The sequence below is a fragment of the Pristis pectinata genome, chromosome 9, assembly GCF_009764475.1.
Source record: "Pristis pectinata isolate sPriPec2 chromosome 9, sPriPec2.1.pri, whole genome shotgun sequence".
NCBI classification, from domain to species: Eukaryota; Metazoa; Chordata; class Chondrichthyes; order Rhinopristiformes; family Pristidae; genus Pristis; species Pristis pectinata.
This window is the reverse complement of record NC_067413.1, coordinates 34,212,524-34,235,279: the sequence shown is the minus strand read 5'-3', so window position 1 is coordinate 34,235,279 and position 22,756 is coordinate 34,212,524. Positions and strand designations below refer to the sequence as shown.

The 22,756-nt window shown below is 45.4% G+C and overlaps 1 protein-coding gene across 3 annotated transcripts in view; it reads left to right on the top strand.

The window, feature by feature from the left end:
- znf516 (zinc finger protein 516) overlaps nt 1-22,756 on the top strand; it is a 114,727-nt gene that overhangs the window by 48,329 nt on the left and 43,642 nt on the right. For all 3 annotated transcript variants that reach the window (XM_052023254.1, XM_052023255.1, XM_052023253.1), the window contains one exon: nt 9,165-11,146. In XM_052023254.1, the coding sequence (XP_051879214.1) occupies nt 9,307-11,146 (1,840 nt within the window). In that variant the 5' untranslated portion in view covers nt 9,165-9,306. The remainder of the gene's footprint in view (nt 1-9,164; nt 11,147-22,756) is intronic.

Genomic DNA, 22,756 nt, shown 5'->3' with positions numbered 1-22,756 from the left:
TGCTGGGCAAAAGATCAGCCTGGATCTTGTTGAGTGGTGAAGCAGACACAAGGCACCAAATGGCCTAATCCAGCTTTTACTTGTTATATTCTTTTGTTGTTATGGCCTTTCTTTAAAGCAGCCATGGGATAACTGTAAACAAAGGCTACTTTGAAGGTGCAGAGAGTGGTGACGTGCCTTCAATGTGCCTAGCCAGCAGTTTCCCTGTGATCGACTACACAGATGCTGGAAGACATGGGCTTTTCAGACCTTTAGAGATGGTAGCATGTACCTGTCCTGTGTAATGTTTAGCCAAACTGAATTGAATTGAATTGGTTTATTATTGTCACATGTACCGAGGTACAGCGGAAAAACTTGTTTTGCATGCCATCCATACAGATCATTTCTTTACAACAGTGCATTGAGATAATATAAGGGAAAACAATAACAGAATGCAGAGTAAAGTGTTACAGTTACAGAGAAAGTGCAGGCAGACAATAAGGTGCAAGGCCATAATGAGGTAGATTGTGAGGTTAAGAATCCATTTTATTGCACTAAGGGACAATTCAGTAGTCTTATAACAGCAGGATAGAAGCTGTCCTTGAGCCTGGTGGTACGTGCTTTCAGGCATTTGCATCTTCTGCCCAATAGGAGGGGAGAGAAGAGAGAATGACCGGGGTGGGAGCGGTCTTTGATTATGTTGGCTGCTTTACTGAGGCAGCGAGAAGTGTAGACAGAGTCCATGGAGGGGAGGCTGGCTTCCGTGATGGACTGGGCTGTGTCCACAACTCTCTGCAGTTTCTTGCAGTCACGTGCAGAGCAGTTGCCATACCAAGCCGTGGTGCATCCAGATAGGACGGTTTTTATGGTGCATCGATTAAAAATTGGTGAGGGTCAAAGGGGCAATAGATTCTGGGACACCCAGCTCTTAGTAATGCACTGACCAACAACAGTGAGGGTGGCAGGTACAGAGAGCATAGCCTACCTGCTGATTGTTTGCTCCTTGTTTTTTGGTCAGTTTTTAATACAGGCAGTAGGTTGTTCCATTAATAGCCTATTTTTGTCTGTCGTCATGGAAGTGCCTGCTGCATACTGGATGACATCATTAGATGCAGGAAGCATCAGATGAACTAACGTGAATTGTGCTCGAAAGTCCAAGTGCCAGTTTCCTGATGGTCACTAATCAACACGGAAACGATCACTAGCCCAATGCCATGTGCACTGTGTGGATTTTATGTGCAAATCATAAAAAAATGAGCACAATTGGGCCCAATTTCTGTACAAAACCTTTGCAAGTGTGTGAGATTAAATCCAACGCAGAGCATGTACATGAGAATGGGTTATATCAATAGAACTATTGCTGCCAGCTTTATTGTCTGCTTTGTTCACATCTGACCTCATAATGATCATGTTGCATATTTCGGCACCATAAATAAAACATCTACATTTCCATGTGGAATCACTTAGTGGCCACAAGATTTGAGCACGGCTTCTATTTTGTTCAGGAATGTTTCCAGATTGGTTATTTATGGCATAATCTTGTGAAAATAATTCACATGCACCACAATCTCCAAGTGATATTTTCCCTCTTGCTTGCTTGCGACCTGGTTCAACATCCCAAAGAAATTGCAAGGATTTGGTTTTACTTTAACAAAGTTAGAATGCTGGAACAGTTTTATTTAATGGAGAGTAATGAACTACCAGTAAAACTTTGCAGTATATTCTGTCTTGACCAGTGTCATAGTAGGAATATTACTTATAATTTACATTGGGTCGAAAGAAAGTTTTGTTATTGTAACTGCAACACATCCCATTCACAGTTGGTGTACTTTGGCGGTGTACTCACTGGTGTGCTGTACAAGATATGACAGCTAGCTCAAGCACAGCAAACTCATGAGAAAGGATGCAACAAACAATCTGCTGGAGGAACTCAGAGGGTTGAGCAGCATCTGTGGGAGGAAAGGAATTGTTGACATTTCGGGTCGAAACCCTGCATCAGGACTTTTCAACATGAAACATGAACAGTTTCTTTCCTCCCACAGATGCTGCTCGACCCACTGAGCTCCTCCAGCAGATAGTTTGTTGCTCCAGATTCCAACATCTGCAGTCTCTTATGACTCCTCTCACAATAAAGAAGGATGACGCGATGAGAACCAGACAGTGATGGTTATCAAGGGATAAATATTGTCTGTGGATACCGGGGAGGGCATCTTTGTGGAACAGTGCCATAAGACCACCTACCTCCCCCTCCAGTCAATGTCAATGGCCTCAGTTTAGTATCTTAGCCATAACTGTTAATTCAAACTATGTGAGTAATTTCCAGCCTTCTTGCATGGTGGCTGTATCATTTGATATTCCACATTTCAAATATTCCTTGGAATTCCTGGGAGCATCCTTCCACTTCATTCCAGAATAAATGAAGGGTTTAATTTCAATTCTAGTAAAATGACATTGCTGGACCAGAAAGTGGTGGACCATTACTGCGATTCAATGGGTAGAGAGCATATGGAAGAAGGCTAATAAGAAAGCTGTCACAAAGTGCCAGTACAGACACGTAGCAGTCTTGTGTGATCTAAAGATTACTGCAGCAACATGGATATTACTTAGGATTAATAGCAGGGATAGACTACACAGACAGAGAAAACAAGCAGTTGAGTGCCTTAGCTGTGATGATCAAAAACAGACCAAAAAAAGTAACTGTATATAGTTCAGTTTGTTCACTTATGCGCTGAATTACAGACTGGCATTTTTTAATTGTAAGATAAGGGCCTCACTATTTACTTGCAATGGACCATTGAGCATAGAATTCAAGTTGCCAGAAGTCTGAGGTTATCTTCCAAAAAATGGAGGCTTGCACAAGTGAGTTCAAGTATGTGTAATGATATGCTGAAAATGCAAACAAAGCATTTGATTTTGCTTGTGGTAACTGTTTGCAGTTATTTTTATTATTTCGGTTGCTTAGCGGTTGCAAAGGGAGGGAGAGGGCAGAGGGAAGGTGAGGGTGAGGGAAGAGAGGAGGGAGTGGAGCAAAAGCAGCCATGGTGAGTGGAGAAAAGAGCGGAACAGGGCTTGCGTGCTGGAGGTGCCATTGTGATGGGTGTGTGGAACTCAGAAGCACACGTCACTGTGTAAATGGCACAGTGAAGACCAGAAATAGACATGGCAGCCAATGTGCACACAACAAGATCCCACATACTGTAACTTGACCACTACTAAATAATCTAATTTTGTGCTGTGGTTTGAAGGAATAAAGATTGGGCCAGGACTACAGAAATAATTCTTCTCCCTTTATTGGAATTAGTTTCCCATCGACAAAGATGCATCTGTTGTATTCTATTTTAGGATGTTCAATGTCAATGGAGTACTTTTTGAAGTGCAGTTATTGTTGTAACGTTGCAAATGTGGAAACCAATCTGTGCACAGCAAGATCCCACAAACAGCAATGTGATGATGACTAGACCAAATCAGTGTTTGTTCAGTGATGTTGAGTATTGACCCCAGACTCTGAGAAGCACTCCCTGCTACTTTTTGGAAATAGTGCCAAGGGAACATTTACACATCTGGGAGAGAGGTGGGTGCATCAGTTTAATATCTTTTATTTATTTATCATAACAAAGAAGGAGGCCATTCCACCCATTGGTTCCATGCCAGCTCCCAACATATCAATCCTATCAACTCCATTACCCCTCTCCTTATTTCCTTGCCACTTATTCTCTCCTGCATGCCCATCAACACATCTTTGACTCTTTTGCCATCTACCTACATTAAGGGACAATTTACAGCGGTCAATTTACTTATCAGCATGTCTTTGGGACATGGGAAGAAACTGGAGCACCCAGGGTAACTCAGATGGTCACAAAATGTGCAAACTCCACACAGAGAGCACCCAAGGTCAGGATCGAACCTGAGTCCTTAGGGCTGAGAGGCAGCGGCTCTCTGTTGTGCCACCATGCCTCTCACTTGTCTTGCTTCTTTTTGAGCAATTCTATAAATCGTTCCTCTATCAACTAGCTGGCCTAGGTTGGGATCAAACTGTGAGACAGCAGTACTATCTGTTGCAGTTATACAAGATGTTGATGAGGCTTCATTTGGAATATTTAGTTTTTGTCACACTGCTATAGTAAGGATGCCATTAAGCTGGAAAGTGTGCAGAAAAGATTTACGGGGATGTTGCCAAGACTTGAGGGACTGTGTTATAGGGAAGAACACACAAGAAGCTGGAGGAACTCAGCAGGTCAGGCAGCATCTATGGAGGGAAATGGACAGTCGATGTTTTCGGATCATGACCCTTCATCTGGACTGAGATGAGTTCCTCCAGCTTTTTGTATGTTGCTCTAGATTCCAGCATTTGAAGTCTCTTGCATTTTGGGTTATAGGGAGAGGTTGGTCAGGCTGGGACTTAATTCCCTGAAGTGTAGGAAACTGAGGGGTGATCTTATAGAGGTGTATAAAATCAAGAGGGACATAGATAGGGTGAATGCACTCAGTCTTTTTCCAAGCATTGGGGAATCAAGAACAAGAGAGCATAGGTTTAAGGTGAGAGGGGAGAGATTTAATAGGAACCTGAGGGGCAACATGTCACTCAGAGGGTGGTCCGTAGATGGAACGAGCTGCCAGAGGAAGTGGTTGAGGCAGGTACATTAACAACATTTAAAAGATATTTGGACAGATACATGGATAGGAAAGGTTTAGAGGGATATGGACAAAACGCAGGCAAATGGTTGGCATGCACGTGTTGGGCCGAAGGGCCTGTTTCCGTGCTATATTACTCTGACACTAACTGGTGTGCCACTGTGCCACCCTTCTCTTATAATCAACATCAGTGCAATGCACATCCACCGTTGCACTGGAGAGTTGGCATAGATTTTCATTACACTGTGTGCATTATCCTGACCAAAGTTATTTATCAGAATAGCAGCTTTTATGGGGGATTGTATTGATCTATAGCTTGGTCTGGTCACTGAAGGTGCAGAAAAATTGCTGTGTTGGTCTGGTCCTGCCTGTAGTTTACGTACATTTTTTGTTGTGTAGGTTCTGTCTGCCTTTTCAGCAGGTAATGTTCTCAAAACACAGCAAATGTAGCCATATTACATCAGTCAACGTGTCAGCATTGTTAAGTTGATTGCAAAAACACAAATTGCTGGAGGAATTCAGTGGGTTCAGCAGGATCGATGGGGGGAAAGGAATTGTTGACATCTCGGGTTGAGACCCTGCATCAGGACTGAGAGTGGAGAGGAGAGATAGCCAGTATAAAGAGGAGAGGGGGAGGGGTGAGACAGGGGCCAGTAAGTGATTGGTGAACTGAGGAGGGCTGAACGATGATAGGCAGATGGACGGAGGTGGGGTTGGGAGACAAAGGCAGGCGAGTAATAGGTGGAAACATTCAAGAAGAAAAAAGGGCAGATAGAACAAGGTGGTGGGAGGTGAGAGTTAAAGTGGAGACAGAGGCTGGAGGGTGATAAGAGTGACACAAAGGGCTACAAGTGCAGGAATCTGATAAGTAAAGAAGATGATAATGGAAACCATTCGGGGGAGACGACGGGCAGATGGAACCAGATGTGGGGGGGGGGGGGGGGATCCAGTGGGGGAATTACGTGGGCAGTGGGTGGATGGAACCAGGAGGGGGACAAAAAGAGGTGATGGGGGCTGGAGGGTGGTGGGGAGGATATGGGAAAGGGAACAAAAGTGGGAGAACCGGATCGGAAGAAGAGAGGGAGGGAAACACGGCAAGTAAGGGTAACCTGAAATTGGAAAATTCAATGTCCATACTATTGGGTTGTAGACTACCCAGGCAGAATATGAGGAGCTGTTCCTCTAGTTTGTGCTGGGCCTCACTCTGGCAGTGGAGGAGGCTGAGGATGGACAGGTCAGAATGGGAATGAGAAGGGGAATTGAAATGGTATGCAACCGGGAGTTCGGAATGGCCATTGAGGACTGAGAACAGTTGTCCAGTCCGCACTTGGTCTTGCCAATGTAGAGGAGGCTGCATTGGGAGCACCAAATGCAGTAGACAAGGTTGGAGGGAGGTGCACGTGAACCTTGGCCTCATCTGGAAGGACTGTTTAGGTCCCTAGATGGAGATGAGGGAGGAGGGGTAGGGACGAGTGTTGCACCTCCTGTGGTTGCAGGGGAAGGTGCCCAGAGTCAGGGAAAGATGGAGGAGTTGGGGGGGGGGGGGGGGGTGGTGGTGGTGGAGGGATGAGTGGACCAGGGCATCACGAAAGGAGTCGTCTCCACAGAAAGCAAAGAGGGGTGGGTGCAGAAGATGTGGCTAATGGTGGGCACATAGTTGATTATTTGTTGAAACCTGCAGGAGCTTGTCTGCACAAATTGACTGCTGCATTTCCTGTGTTACAACAGCAACCACACTTCAGAAATAGCAGCAAAGTATTTTGCTACAAGCATCAAGGTGTTTCACAGGAGTTATAAATCACACACAAAGTTTGACACTGCACTTCATTAGGAGATGATTGGAATAATGGTAGGATTTAATTTCTAGGAGTGTGAACAAGAAAGAGAGACAGTGAGGTTGATGGAGGGGACTCAAGTGCTTTAATGCTTGGCAAGTGAAATTGCAGTACTAGAGCAGTTAAATCGGGATGTTCAAGAGCTCAGAGGCATCAGTGCTTTGAAGGGTACAAAGCTGAAGATGGAGACTGAGAAAAGGAGAGAGCAAGACCACAGAGGGATTTGAAACCAAGGAGAGCAGTTTTAGAATTAAAGCATTGCCAGATTGGGAGCCAACGTTAACCAGCAAGCATAAGGGTAATGGCCTCAAAGGGTTTGGAATGAGGGAGATATGCATGTGATCTGGGGTGGTGCCTGGGCTCTGGTTAAAGGTCAGCATTTCAGACTGAGATGGGGAGAAACTTCTCCACTCAGGGTTGTGAATCTTTGGAATTCTCAAACTCCGAGAGGTGAGTATGTTTAAGGCTGGAGATCGATGAATATTTTGGGCTCTGAATGATCCCATAGCATTATTTTGAAGAAGAGCAGAATCACTCTCTCTGATATTCAGGTTACTTTTTTTTAATCCCTAAAACAGATGATCTGGTTTATAACATGGTGCTGCTGAAAACCAGTGATGCCACGGTTCTGGGTTGCAACATTGACTACACTTCAGACATTTTCCTCATCTGTAAAGTGTCCTGAGATTTTAAAAAATTACAGAAATGCTGCTAGTTGCTGGTACTAATTTCTAAAATTATAATCTCTTTTCCTTCCGTGCAAAAGTCTGTTTTGAACAGGTCCAAGGGCCCCCTCACATCACAACCCCTGCCTTCCGTCTGCCCCCCTATATGCAACCTGCCATCCTGTTTGGCAAGGACAGAAACAGTTATCTGCCTTACCTGGGCATGGAATTGGCAAGGAGGTTCTTTGGCCTCAGTTGACATCTAGCTGAGACTCGTGGGCAAATCCAACCTGACCCCAGATGGACGGTGGACATCTATCATCAAGGATCCCCACCATCCGGACCATGCCCCCTTCTCGCTGCTACTGTCAGGCAGGAGGTACAGAAGCCTGAAGTCCCACACCACCAGGTTCAGGAACAGCTACTTTTCTATACCCATCAGGTTCTTGAACCGATCTGCACAACCCTAATCCTACCTCAGCAACAGTCCACTACGGACCACCTCTTGCACTACCATGCACTGGTCTCCGATTGTGTTTTTTTTTGCGCTAATGTCTTGTCTTGCGCAGTATTTTTTCTTCATTATCTTGTATAATTTATATATAACTTTAAGTTTTGTGTGTTGTCTGTACCCATGTGCCTGTGATGCTGCTGCAAGCATGTTCTTCATTGTACCTGTACCTCACTGTACAATAAACTCGACTTGACTTAACTCTGCTGTGAATACCTTGAAACTTTCACACTGTGTATGTCCAACTATGACCCTTGCATATTATGCTGCTTTAATTTTATCCTTTTCATTTAGGTTTTCAGTGGTTTGCTTGGGCATTTCTATTTAAACAAGGAAGTGTTGTTGGCAAGGGTACTGTTTACTCATAATAGAACTTCTGCTATCTGATCATTTATAGTTACTGATACAGGGAAATGTTTATTACTTTGTTTCACTGTACATTTGTTAGATCCCCTGTTCCCTTCCATCCTTATTAACCTTTGGGTTCTGTGCTGCAGGATGTAGGTAGGGTTAGTTGTGCCTTTATACAGCAACGGTAAGTATTGGTAGATTTTTTTGGCTACTTGTCTGGCAATGCACCTTGAGCTTAATGATGTTGACACACAAGCTCTTGAATGAATGATAAACCTCAGCCTCGAGTTTACTCAGTGATTACAACATCCACAACTCCTTAGGATAAGGAATTCCAAAATTCACATCCATCAGAGGCAGCCTTTGTTAACCATTTCTTGTTCTTAATTTGCAAGGTTTTATTGTGATCCATTAGTTCAGTAGTAAATTGTTGTTGGTAAATTGGTTTATTATTGTCACATGTACTGAGGTACAGTGAGAAACTTGCTTTGCATGCCATCCATACAGATCATTTTATCACATCAGTACATTGAGGTAGTACAAGGGAAAAACAATAACAGAATGCAGAATATGTTGTTACAGTTACAGAGAAAGTGCAGTGCAGGCAGACAGTACAGTGCAACGCCAGAACAAGGTAGATTGCGAGGTCAAGACTCCATCTTATCAAACTAGGAGACCATTCAATAGTGTTATAACAGTGGGATAGCAGCTGTCCTTGAGCCTGGTGGTACGTGCTTTCAGGCTTTCGTACCTTCTGCCCGATGGGAGGGGGAGAAGAGAGAAAGTTCAGGGTGGGTGGGGTCTTTGATTATGTTGGCTGCTTTACCAAGGCATCGAGAAGTATAAAGAGAGTCCATGGAGGGGAGGCTGGTTTCCGTGACATGCTGAGCTGTGTCCACAACTCTCTGCAGTTTCTGGCAGTCTCGGGCAGAACTGTTGCCATACCATACAGTTGCCATCCGGATAGTATGCTTTCTCTGGTTCATTGATAAAAATTAGAGAGGGTCAATGGGGACATGCCAAATTTCTTTTGCCTCCTGAGGAAGCTTTCTTGGCCATGGTTGGACTAGGACAGGCTATTGGTGATATCTGGAGGGTACCATCCCTCGAGGGATTTTCCTTCAGGGAAGTGATACTTTGCCACATTAGGTGACAGAGATGTAAACTTTTTGTCTCTTTCTTTAATTCTAGGTTCACATGATCCCTTGAAAGTGTTGTTCTACTGACTGCTCCAGTAGAACCAACCAACGAAATAACGTCGGGGACTTCCTGCAAGGCTCAACCGCTGGGCTATGGCGATTGAAGGGGTGGAAGGTTATTGGTGATACAACCAATGGGCGCCCAGGAGCAAACCGTGGAGCAGGAGCCCTGCACGTCACCCAGGATGTTGCCACCAAGCAAGCGCCTGAGAAAGAAGATGGCAACGACAGAGGAGAAAACCGGCACGGATGCGGAAATCCCGGAAGAGGCGGTGGCGGAAACCCTGGTGGTGGGTCGCCGTGCCCATCCCGACGGCAATGACGGAGACGAGAGGAAAGCCGAGAAGTTTACATGCTGCATTTGTGGGAAGAACTTCACGTTCCTCAGCGTGCTGTCGGTCCACATGCGGACGCACACCGGCGAGAAGCCCTACAAGTGCCCTTACTGTGAGCACAGGGCCTCCCAGAAAGGCAACCTCAAGATACACATCCGCACTCACCGGATGGGCGACCTAAGCGAGAGCCAAGAGACAAGCAGGGGAGGGCAGCGGGAGGAAGAGCCCCGCACGACAGAAGTCCTCGGTGGTTCCCCCGAGGAAGGGTTGGCCAAGGAGGATCAGAGGAAGGTGATGCTGCGGAGGGTGAAGGAGAGGGAGCTCCATGCCTCTGCCTTGCGGTGCCGGGGCTGCGGAGGAGCCTTCGAGAAACAGGAGCAGTTGGATCAACACGAGCAACTCTTCCACAGGTTATACAAGTGCAGGCTGTGCGACTACTCCACCGTGAGGGACGACCATTTCCTGAGCCACATCGAGAGGGTCCACATCACCCTGGAGATGCCAAAAAGCCCCAGCGAGAAGGGCCAGACCAAGCAGCGTCCCGGAGAGTTCTCCTGTGGGACGTGCCGGCAGACCTTCTCCCAGGCCTGGTGCCTGAAGGCCCACATGAGGAAGCACAGTGGCTCGCTGGAACATGGCTGCCACTTGTGTGGGCGCAGGTTTAAGGAGCGCTGGTTCCTCAAGAACCACATGAAGGTTCACACTGCCAGGAACGGGAGCAGGACCAAAGCCAGGAGGAGCGATGGTGAGGATTTGGTCACCATCAACGATGTGGTGCAAGAGGAAGGAATGGGACTGGCCTTCTCCCGGTACAAGATCTGCATGAAATGTGGTTACCTCTTCCCAAGCCGGCAAAGCCTAATCAAACATGAGAAGCTCCACTCTAGGGAATATCAAGACTGCTCTGTGGAGCCACTGGCTGAGGTCAGTGGCAGCTCCACGAAAGATTGCTTCCTTCGGTGCCTGAATCTGAGGCCAGTTGTGTCGCTGGAGAATTTTACGGACCGCTTGTTGGCGAAAGGGCTGGCGGAGTTGGATCCCGTCAGTAGTTACCAAGCGTGGAGTTTGGCCTGCAGGGGAGAAGTGGGAGAGGTCACCAAGTACACGCGTCACGGAGGGTTGGGGGAGAGTCCGCCGGATACCGATGTGGCTGGCGACAGAGAGAAAGGGGAATGCGTCCTCGCCACCGCCGAAAAGCGTAAGCGGGAAGGAAGCACAGACGGCAGCAGCTGTGCAAAACGGCGCAATGGAATGATGGACAAGGGATGTCGCCTGGCGGATTCTGGGGAGAGCTCCGATTCCAGCCCCGTGCCTCACCTCAGCAGGGGGTTGCCGCAGGGCAAGAGCACGGAGTGCTTGGAGTGCGGCAAGGTGTTCCGGACTTACCATCAGGTGGTGCTCCATTCCAGAGTTCACAGGAAGAACAAGAAGAGTGGGGCGGGGACAAGGGGTCGGGGCACTGGGCCAGGCTCAGCCAGCGAAGGGGACTCCACCTCCAACAGCCGGCCCAGCTCCCCCAGCTCCACCTCGGCCCCAGAAGAATCGGCAGCACTGGGATTGGGCCTGGGCCTGGGCCAGGGCCAGGACCAGGACGGAGCCAGCAGTTCGGGAGACGGTGCAGAGGTGCAGACGGAAATGGGTAAGTGGGCTTCAGTGCAGGGAGGCTGTTAAGGCACCATCAGGGGGAGATGTACAGGGTCTGTCAGAAGGGACTGTCTCCATCAGGACGGAATGTATATAGGATCCACTGGAAGGGACTGTATTTAGGATATGTTGGGACTTAATGTAGGATACATCAGAAGGGGCTGTGTATAGGATCCACTGGAAAGGACTGTACAGATTCTGTCAGAAGGGACTGGATGTAGGATATGCCAGAAGGGACTGTATATAGGATCCACTAGAAGGGACTGTACAGGTTCCATCAGAATGGACTGTATATAGGATCCATCAGGAGAGGATGTATATAGGGTCTGTCAGAAGGGAGTGTATATGGGATCCATCAGATGGGACTCTACATATTCTGTTGGAAGGGACTGTGCAGGTGTTGTGTGAAGTAGACACAGTGATACCATCACCATGTTTTGGTTGGACCTCTGGTCTGATTGGTTCCACTACACGTTACTCCATCCTGTACCTTCCCTGATCTTGAAGTCACATAAAACTCAATTGCCTGCGTCCTCACTCACGATGGCCTGCTCTTGAAGCAGGCACGGTAGTGTAGCGGTTAGCATATTGCTGTTACAGCACCAGCAACCTGGATTCCACTCCAGCCACTGTCTGTAAGGAGTTTGTATGTTCTCCCTGTGTCTGTGTGGGTTTCCCCCAGCTGCTCCGATTTCTCCCACATTCCAGAGACGTATGGGTTAGGAGCTGCGGGCGTGCTATGTTGGCGCCGGAAGCGTGGCGACACTTGCGGGCTGCCCCCAGAACACTCTACGCAAAAAATGCATTTCACCCTGGGTGTTTTGCTGTACATGTGACTAATAAAGATATCTGATCTTGTCTTATCCCATTGTCCCTGCCACCCAAACCCACCATGTGGGATGTCTGCACTCCTCCAATTTCTGGCCCCTCAAGTATCCCTGATTTTAATCATGCCACCACTGGTGCCCATGCCTTCAGCCACTTGGGCCCAAGCTCTGGAATTCCCTCCCTCAACCTTTCCGTTCTTGAAGCCCCAGCGATTCTGTCATAATATTTCCTGAGGTGACCCGGAGTTAGATCTTACCTAGAGTGCTTGGGGTGGGGGAAGGAAAGTGGCAGAGGAAGCCGATTGGCTGATCTCAATGGCAAAGATGTCCACGAGTTCCTGGCATATGGTTTGAGGTGAAGTTGGAGCAGATGAGTAGTTTAAGATGAGGACTTATAATGGAGGTAAGAGACTGGAGCTAGTCTCTGAATACTGGATCTGTGAGCACTGTGGGTTAACCTGAAACTTCCTAAATTTGCAGATGCTATCAATTTGAGAGGGATGAGTGGGTGGTAAGGTTGGGGCAGGCACTGGTTGTGATCAGTGCTAAGGGGGATTAATGGTTACCTGCTAATACTGGTGGCTTCAAGCAAATGACCTTCCGCACGAGATCATTGCAGAATAGGTTTGTAAATGGCAAATGATCTTAAAGGGATACAAGGTTCAGAGGGATCAAAGTCAAAGTTGAGTTTATTGTCATATGCACAAGTACATGTATGCACAGGTGCAATAGAAAACTTACTTGCAGCAGCATCACAGGCACATAGCGTCAGATACACAAGATTCACAAGAAAATCATAAATTAGACATAAATTATACACAATTTTTACAAGAAACAGCAATTAGAACAAAAAAAACTCCATTGCAGTGCAAAGTGGTCATAGTATCGCTATTACTGAGGACAACCTGGAGGAAGTTCTGTGAAAGATAGATGAAGCCTTGTGTACAGTTCCAGTCTCCTTTCTCAGACACAAAGACATCGGAGAGCATGCTGAGAAGAATGGAGTGGGAACTGCAAGGACGCAGTCATCAGGAAGGGAAGAACAGGGGGTGGGTTGATAAAAGGCCTGAAGGGTGACAGACTGGTAAACAATATTGGTTTTGGTGGAGACAGCACAGGAAGAGTTTCCATTTGTTGGAAAATAATTTACAATTAGATACAGATATAATCGCAATATTTAACAGGTACTTGGATAGAAAAGGCCTCATGCAGGCAAATGGGATTAGTGAACGTAGGCATCACGGTCAGCATGGACAAGGTGAGCTGAAGGGCCCGTTTCTGAGCCATTTGTTTCTGTGATCCAGTGATTACCAGTGGCCACAAACATAACCAGGAAATTAAAATGGCATTTAGGAGAGACCTCTTTACTCAGAGAGTGGTGAGAATAAGCACTTGCTCCCAAAGTGTGAATAACAGAGATGTGTCTCAGAGTTTGTTAATGTACTTTGTTGTGATCTAACTCAACACTGGCCATAACCCACCATCCCCCCCCCAACTACAACTTAAGGGTGAGCTAAATTGGCGCATAAGAGAGAAGGGAGTAGAAGATTGTACTGAGAGTTAGATGTGGTAGAATAGAAGGTTCAAGAGAGGCCATCGCGGACTGATGAGTCTAAACGATCTTGCTTCTGTGCCTTAAATACTTAAATATTTGTGATTAAATCCAACCTGAAGTTACTTTAGTAGTTATATATTTACAAGGCATGGGAAGATAGAGTAATCTGATCTACAAAGCAATTTTGTTGGCTGAAAGACAGAAAGAGAACATCTGACTAGCTAGGAAAGGTGTCTGCTGATCTTGACTCACCACAGCTGGACCACAGAGTTGGAGTTCCCTAATACCAAGCCTAACCCATTGACCTTTACAATTAGTCCAGCCATATATAAAGCATTGGGTGCAAACCATTCAATCTTTACAGTGTAGATCCCAAACTTAATGTTGTCATGTTGAAAAGGGATCATAAGTACGGGAGCAAAATGGTATCTATCCATGCGAGTGTCCGCAATGTTATGGACAGCTGAAAGTACTTTACGACCAATGAAATATGTTCCGAAGTTTAAAATAACTTAAGAAAGTTCTGGAAAAGCTCAACAGATCAGGCAGGACCTGTAGAGAGATGCGCAGAATTATTGTTGAAGATCAGCAGCCTCTCACCATTGATATGAAGCATTAACTGTTTCTCTCTCTCTCTGTAGTTGCATCTGCAGCTCAGGTTCATCTGTTCATCTATCCCTTTTACACATCTGTTTTCCAAGAAGCATTTCAGCTCCTGATCCCTCCCGTCAAGTCGTCTCTTGTCTGTTTTGATTGACAGAACTACGCTTTAGAAGAGAGCAACAAACATCTGCTGGAGGAACTCAGCAAGTCGAGCAGCACCTGTGGGGGGAAAAGGAATTGTCAACATTTTGGACCCTGAAATGTTGACAATTCCTTTCCCCCAACAGATGCTGCTCGACCCGCTGAGTTCCTCCAGCAGATTGTGTGTTGCTTCAGATTCCAGCATCTGCAGTCTCTTGTGTCTCTATGCTTTAGAAGATCTCTTTCACTATTCTTTCTAGTCTTTTAACAATGAGAGTTGTTCGGCCTTAAAATGCCTAAAGTCCTTCAGACAACACCTTGATCAATAAAACAATCATTTAAAGCAAATAGAAATTGGCCACGCAAACATCCCTTCAATAACTCCGCACATTGATGTGATTTTTTTTTGATGGACATACAGCCCTGCATCCGCATTGAGTTAGGCTAAGCTGATAACTTTATTAGGAGATCTCCATAGCAACAGCCTGAAACTGACTCAGGGTGAATAACAGAGCTGGATTGGCACCCAAGAGAGAAGGGAATGGAGGATTGTAGTGAGAGTTAGATGTAGTAGGATAGAAGATTCAAGAGGGACTGTCATGCACTGATCAGACTCAATGATGAACTACTGACCACATAGCTACACCTCATCTGAGATTACCTACTTCTTAACCGGAACATCACCCAATTCACCCCAGACGCAGCTGCTCCAGAAACCCTCATCGATCCCAGTGTTACCACCAGAATTGATGAGTCCTCTACACTTCTCATTGGGCTATCTCAAGTTTAAGTTTATTGTCATGGGCGTACATACCCAGGGTATAAATGCCATGAAAATTAGCTTTTTGCAGCAGCAGCACAGTACCTTATAAACATGACAACATAAATTACATAAACTTAAATTATCATAAATTATACATAACCTACATGACAAAAAAATTAAGGTAATGACATTGAAGCAAGCTGTGGGTAATATAGTCTGAGGTAGAATTAGGGTTTTTCAGGTCAGTTCAAGAACCTGATGGCAGTCGGGAAGAAGCTGTTGTTGAACCTTGAGGTGTGGGTCTTCAAGCTCCTGTACCTGCTGCCTGATGGCAGCAATAAGAAGAGGGCATGGCCCAGATGGTGGGGGTCCTTGATGATGGATTTTGCCTTTCTGAAACATTTCATTCTCCTTCCCATGAATTTGATCCACTCAATATATCAGGAGCAACACAGTAGAGCCACTGCCTCCCAGCACGAGGGACCCGGTTCAATCCTGACCTCGGGTCGGATCTGTGTGAAGTTTGCACGTTCTCCCAGTGACAGCGTGGGTTTTGTCTGGGTGTTCTGGTTTCCTCCCACATCCCAAAGACGTACAGGTTGGTAGGTTACTTGGCCGCTGTAAATTGCCCCTGGTGTATATGTGAATGGTACAATCTGAGAGGAGTTGATGAGAATGTGGGGAGAACAGAAATGGGATTAATGTAGATTTAGTGTAAGTGGGTGGTTGATGGTTGGCGTGCACTTGATGTGTAAAAAGGGCCTGTTTCTGTGCTATATCTCTCTATGACAAAACAATGCTGCAACATCACCCCTGAGCCTTTGACTCATGGTGGCCCTTTGGGAAGCATTTTAAAGTTCTCATTCTTCTTTCTGTTCCCTCCATAGCTGTACCACACCGTTCTCTGCTACCTCCTGTACTCTCTGCTCATCTCCATTTCTGGCCTCCTGCTCATCTCATGGTTTGATCGCTCCACCTCCTGCCCGTTGCGCCTTCAGCTGACAAGGCTCCAAGCCCTGGAATTTCCTTCCTAAGCATCTCCACCTCTCTACAATGCAGAAGGAAGCCATTCAGCCCATTGAGTCCATGCCAGCTCCCATCAGGGCGATCCCATCAGTCCCATTCCCTCCTTCATTTCCCTGTGACTTATTCTCTGTTGCGTGCCCATCAGCTCTGCACACTGAAGAGTCATTTATAGGACAAATTAACCTCCAGACACGTCTTTGGAATGTGGGAGGAAACCAAAATGCCAGGCAGAAACCCAAGCAGTCAAGGGGAGAACCTGTAAACTCCAAACAGGTAGCACCGAAGGTCAGGATTGAACCCGCGTCCCCGTCACTAACAAATGTGCCACCCTTCTCCCCTTCCTTTGAGAAACTCTATTAATCATCCCCAATTGGTCGTAGAGTTATACAGCACGGAAACAGGCCCTTCGGCCCAACTAATCCATGCTGACCAAGGTGCCTTTGTGAGTTAATCCCATTTGCCTGCGTTTGCCCATTTCCCTCTAAACCGTTCCTATACATGCACCTGTCCAGATGTCCTTTAGATGTAATTTTACCCATCTCTACCACTTCGTCTGTTAGCTCATTCCATATACCCACCACACTCTCTGTGGAAAAAGTTGCCACTCAGGTCCCCTTTAAATATTTCCCCTCTCACCTTAAACTTATGCCCTCTAGTTTTAAACTCCCCTACCTTGAGAAAAACACCGTGACCATCCCACCTTATCTATGCCACTCATGATTTTATAAGCCTCTATAAGGTCATCTCTTGGCCTTCTTTGCTCCAGGGTTAACAGTCCCAGCCTATACAGTCTCAAGCTGTCCAGTCCAGCAACATCCTTGTGAATCTTTTGTGCACCTTCTCCAGCTGAATCATATCCTTCAGGTGTCTGATAACACCTTTATATTTATAGACATGGAGTCATACAGCCCAACCAGTCCATGCTGACTGAGATGCCCCACCCAGGCTAGTCCCATTTGCCCTCTAAACCTTTCCTATCCATGTATCTATTCAAGTGCCTTTTAAATGTTGTTAATGTACCTGCCTCAACCATTTCATCTGGCAGCTCGTTCCATATACTGATCACCCTCTGGGTGAAAAAGTTGCTCCGCAAGTTCCTATTAAATCTTTCTCCTCCCACCTTAGACCTATGCCCCCTAGTTCTTGACTCCCCAACCTTGGGAAAAAACCTGTGTGCCTTCACCCTATCTATACTCCTCATGGTTTTGTACACCTCTGTAACATCACCCGTCATTCTCCTATGCTCCGATGAATAAAGTCCCAGTTTGTTGAATGTTCTCCTACTGATGAATTTCGGACTGGAGTGATAAGTTCCTGCCGCTGTTTGTGGTGAGTGCTCTCCACTAACAGGATGCAGATCAAATGTAGCAAGCTGTTCAGTTCTAAGCTGTATATGAAGCAGATTGTTCCCACTGTACTATAGTATGACTAGCAAAAAGACCTTGATAAGCCTCTGAAGCAATACATGTCCCAAGAGAACTTAAGGCATTAGATGAATCCTTGTTTTCAGTGATGAATCTATCAACTCTTTATTACCATGGGAACATTAAAGGCCAGGGTACTCCGACCAGGCGATAAACCTTCTCAAACATTGCTTACAACTGGATGTGATCAATCCAAGTCAGAATTTCTTGCAGAGATTGGTGAAAGTAACAGGGTTTCTAGGTGTGGCTGTGCTAATTGAGTGTAGATGCACTTATCTGCCCGTGGGCCTATTGAGTTCATGCTGGCTCCCAAAGGAGCAAACACCTCAGTCCTATTCCTTCCAACATATTTCCCTGTAACGCTGCAACTCATTCTCTCTCATACATATCCATTGACTCCCCATTTGATTCTCTTATTTTTGCCATTAATCTACACCAACGGATAATTTACAGTAGATAATTAACATACCATAATACCTTGACATATGTACAAGATGTTGGTGAGGTTGCATTCTAAAGTATTGTGTATAGTTTTGGTTACCCTGTCATTAACCTGGAAAGAGTACAAAGAAGATTTATGAGAACGTTACCAGGACTCAAAGGCCTGCGTTATAGGGAGATATTGGGCATCTAGGACTTTATTCCTTGGAACATAGGAGACGGAGGGGTGGCCTTATAGAGGTGTATAAAATCATGAGGGGCAAAGGTAGGGTGAATACAGTCTTCTTCCCAGGGAAAGGGAATCAAAAGCTAGAGGGCATAGGTTTAAGGTGAAGGGTGAAAGGTTTAAAAGAGACCTGAAGGGCAATTTCTTCACACGGAGTGTGTTATGTATATGGAACGAGCTGCCAGAGGAAGTGGTTGAGGCAGGTACAATAACAACATCTAAAAGACATTTGGATATGTACATGGATAGGAAAGGTTTAGAGGGATATGGGCCAAACGTGGGCAAATAGGACTAGCTTAGATGGGTGCCTTGTTTGGCATGGATGAGTTGGGCCAAAGGGCCTGTTTCTGTGCTGTATTACGCTATTAAATTGGTAACTTAGTTTATTATTGTCACATACCGAGGCACAGTGAAGAACCTGTATTGAATGCCATCCATACAGATCGTTTCATTACAACAGTGCATTGAGGTAGTACAAGGGAAAAGAACAGAATGCAGAATAAAGTGTTGCAGTTACGGAGAAAATGCAGTGCAGGCAGACAATAAGGTGCAAGGTCATAACGAGGTAGATGGTGAGGTCAGGAGTCTTGTCATACTAGGGGACTGTTCAACAGTCTTATAACATTGGGATAGAAGCTGTACTTGAGCCTGGTGGTGTGTGCTTTCAGACTTTTGTGTCTTCTACCCCATGGAAGGGGGGAGAAGAGAGAATATCCAGGGTGGGTGGCGTCTTTGATTATGTTGGCTGTTTTACCGAGGCAGTGAGAAGTGTAGACAGAGTCTATGGAGGGGAGGCTGGTTTCTGTGATGTGCTGAGCTGTGTCCACAACTCTCTGCAGTTTCTTGCGGTCTTGGGAAGAGCAATTGCCAAATTGAACCATGATGCTTCGATAAAAATTAGCAAGGGTCAAAGGGGACATGCCAAGTTTCTTTAGCCTCCTGAGGAAGTAGAGACGCTGGTGAGCTTTCTTGGCCATGAGCCTATGACTGATAATGTGGGAGGAAGCCAGAGCATTCCGTGGAACCCCACACGACCATAGTGAGAATGTTTTAACTCTATACAGACAGCCCTCGAGGCCTGGATCAGACCCAGTCCCTGGAGCTGTGACGCAGTAGCACTAACTGCTGTACCACAGTGCTGCCACTTGTGTCTGTATGCTGGGGTGGGAGTGGAACCCTTAACCTAGGACACTTAAGTATAGGAAAGTCTCTGATATTTCTAACGGGGAATTTCATTATCTGGAAAGTGGTGGAAAGTCTTCCTACTGGGAACAGTTGTGACAATGAGCCGAAGGAATGTGTTGATGGGGTTCCATGAAACAGGATTGGGAGTGGTTTTTATGTGGCATCAACACCAATAATGTCCTGGGTTATAATATAAAGGCACATCTAATTCTTTCTTTTCCCTGAAATTAGTTGCTCCATCATTAGTTGCTCCGTCTTTTAAGGTTTTGCATTTATTCCGTAAACCTCTGTCTCTTCCTTTAAGACCTTCTTAAAGCCTACATTTTTGACCAAGGTCAAGTTGAGTTTATTATCATGTGCACAAGTACAGTGAGGTGCAGATACAATGAAAACTTGCTTGCAGCAGCATCACAGGCACATCGATTCAGACAACACACAGAACATGTTATGCATAAATTATACAAGACAGTGAAATAAAACTGCAAAACAAGACATCAGTGCAAAAAAAAAACACAATCAGAGACAACTCCATGGAGGTGGTTACTGATTGTTTATGAACATCAAAAACATTTGCCTTTGACAGATAGGATAAAGCGAGAAGCATTGCTTATCTGGCTGTCAAATTTTAAATCGCCTTTGCTTTGAACATCATCAAGTGATGATCTATCGAGGGAAATAGACTGTCAACGTTTCAGGTTGAGACAGTCCAGATGAAGGGTCTTAACCTGAAATGACGACTGTCTATTTCCCTCCACAGTTGCTGTCTGACCTGCTGAGTTCCTCCAGCAGTTTGTTTTTTTTGCTCCAGATCACAGTATCTGCACTCTCTTGTGTCTCCATCAAGTGGTGATGTCTGGCCTGGTCTGAGGGAGGAGATTGTGAAAGGCAAGTGCACTGGATGAAGTTTCAGTCTTCAACCAGCGTTCTGCCTTTAGTGTTGCTTACAAACCAAGATCTCAGTATGAAGGCAGAGAGCATTTTTTTCATTTATATAGCACCTATAATTTAACAATTACGTGCTTCACGGGGACAATAAGAAGATATTGGCACAGAGCTGCATAAGGATATAGGGGCAGCTGACAAAAAGTTTGGTAGAAGAGGTAATGTGTTGGGAGCCTCTCAGAAGAGGAGAAAGAGAGATAGAGAAGTGACGAAGTTTAGGGATGAGTAGCATGTTAGGCAAGGAAGGCATGGTGGAGAGATTAAATTCAGAGATGTGCAAGATGCCAGAATTCAAAGTCAAAGTTGAGTTTATTGTCATATACACAAGTACATGCATGAACAAGTATAATGAAAAACTTATTTGCAGCAGCATCACAGGCACATAGCATTAGAGACACAACATTCACAAGGAAAACATTAATTAAATATAATTTGTACAAGAAAGAACACAGAATATAAAAAACAAAGTCCTTTGGAGTGCAAAGTGGTCAAAATGGTCATGGTGTTGTTATACTGAGGTAGTGATTAGGGAAGATCTCAGAGAACTGGCTGGAGAGGAACATTAAAGGAGCATAATTAAAGTTCCAATGGGAATCGGCTCCCTGCTAGAGACTGCTGCAGTCTCTGCTGCTCTCTAGTGAAGGAGGAAGGGTGGTTGGAGTTGGCCAGATCTGCAGCTGATACCCAGAGTTTGGAAGTGATTCCACCTAGTGGCATCTCTTTGACTCGCAGACCGAGAGGTTCAGGAAGCTCTTTCAGAAAGAGCAATTACAGAAATAGGGATAAAAATAGAAACAGGAACACTACATGCAACCAAAAAGGAATGTGGATTATGGATCGATATCAAATCCTGGAGAGAGGAAGGCTGTTTTTCTTGAACCAACTCTAATTGCTAGAGTTTAGCAACACTATGACCACTTTGATCACTTTGCACTAAAGTGGACTTTGTTATTTTTCTTGTTTTAATGGTGTTCTTTCTTGTAAAAATTGTGTTTAACTTATGTTTTTCTTGTGAATGCAGCTGATCCGATGCCATGTGCCTGTGAACTGCAAGTATTTTTTCATTGCGCCTGTGCATAAGTGTACTTGTACATATGACAATAAACTCGACTTTGACTAATCAACTATTTGTATTGGAATCACCATACACACATTGATATATTATTCATCATATGTGGGGACTTAACTGTTGGTGCTCGCAGAAATCTATGGGTTTGAATCAATTCTGGAGACTGGAGCAAGTGATTCAGATTGACCTTTTTGTGCTGAGGAAGTGCTGCATTGTTGGAGGAGCCTTCTTTTGGATGAGGCATTAAAGCCAATGTCCCATTTGTGAGTTAAGATAGGTATTTGAAAGAAAAACAGTGATTTCTCCAAGGAAGATCATTAAAATAGATTTTATTTTGGTCGCTCTAATCTGTGGGATCCTGCTGCACACAAACTGGCTGCCATGTTTCTGACATTATAACAGTCACTGCATTTCAACAGGGCTTAGGGTATTTGAAGATCTTGAGAGTGTGTAAATGCAGATGTTTTTTTTTCTCCAGCTTGGCTTCCTCATGTTCATGGAAATCAAAGGAATTTTACCACTCAGGAGCAGGCCATCCTGTCTGTGCCATTTGGGGGAAAAAGAGCTCCACAGTGTAATCCCACCTTCCAGTGTTGGGTCCATAGCCCTAGAGTTCACATCTCCACAAGTACACGTCCAAGTGCTGCTTAAATGTGATGAGGGTTTCTGCCACCACCAGCCACTTAAGAAGTCCAGGGCTCCAGAGCCCACCAACCTCTGGGTGAAATATTTCTCTTCCTCTCCCAACTACTTCAAATCTATTTTTTGACCTTGCCTCTAAGGAAAATGGGTCGTTTCAATTTAATATATTAGGTAATTGTATACACCTTAATTAAATCTCCCCTTAGTCCCAGACCAGAAATATTTCTCCCTCCACAGATGCTGCCTGACCTGCTGAGTGTTTCCTGGTCATGTCTCAGATTTCCAGCATCTGTAGTTTTATTGTATTGAAAGCCTGTTGTCTTTTTAGAACATAGAGCAGTAGAACACAGGAATAGGCCCTTTGGCCCACGATGTTGTGCCGAACTAATTAAGCTAGTGACACCTAATCCCTTCTGCCTGCACACGGTCCATATCCTTCCATTCTCTGCACATTCAAGTGCCTGTCTAAGAGCCTCTTAAATGCTTCCATCATATCTGCCTCCACCACCGACTCCTGGCAGCCCATTCCAGACACCCACTACTCTCTGTGTAAAACAATACTTGCCCTGCACATCCCCTTTGAACTTTACCCCCCTCACCTTAAATGCATGCCCTCTAGTATTAGACATTTCGACCTTGGGCGAAAAAGATACCGGCTGTCTACTCCATCTATGTAGCATCACAGTTATATAGGGTGATGAAGAAGGTGTTTGACACGCTGGCCTTTATCAGTCAGGGTTAAGTATAGGAGATGGGAAGAT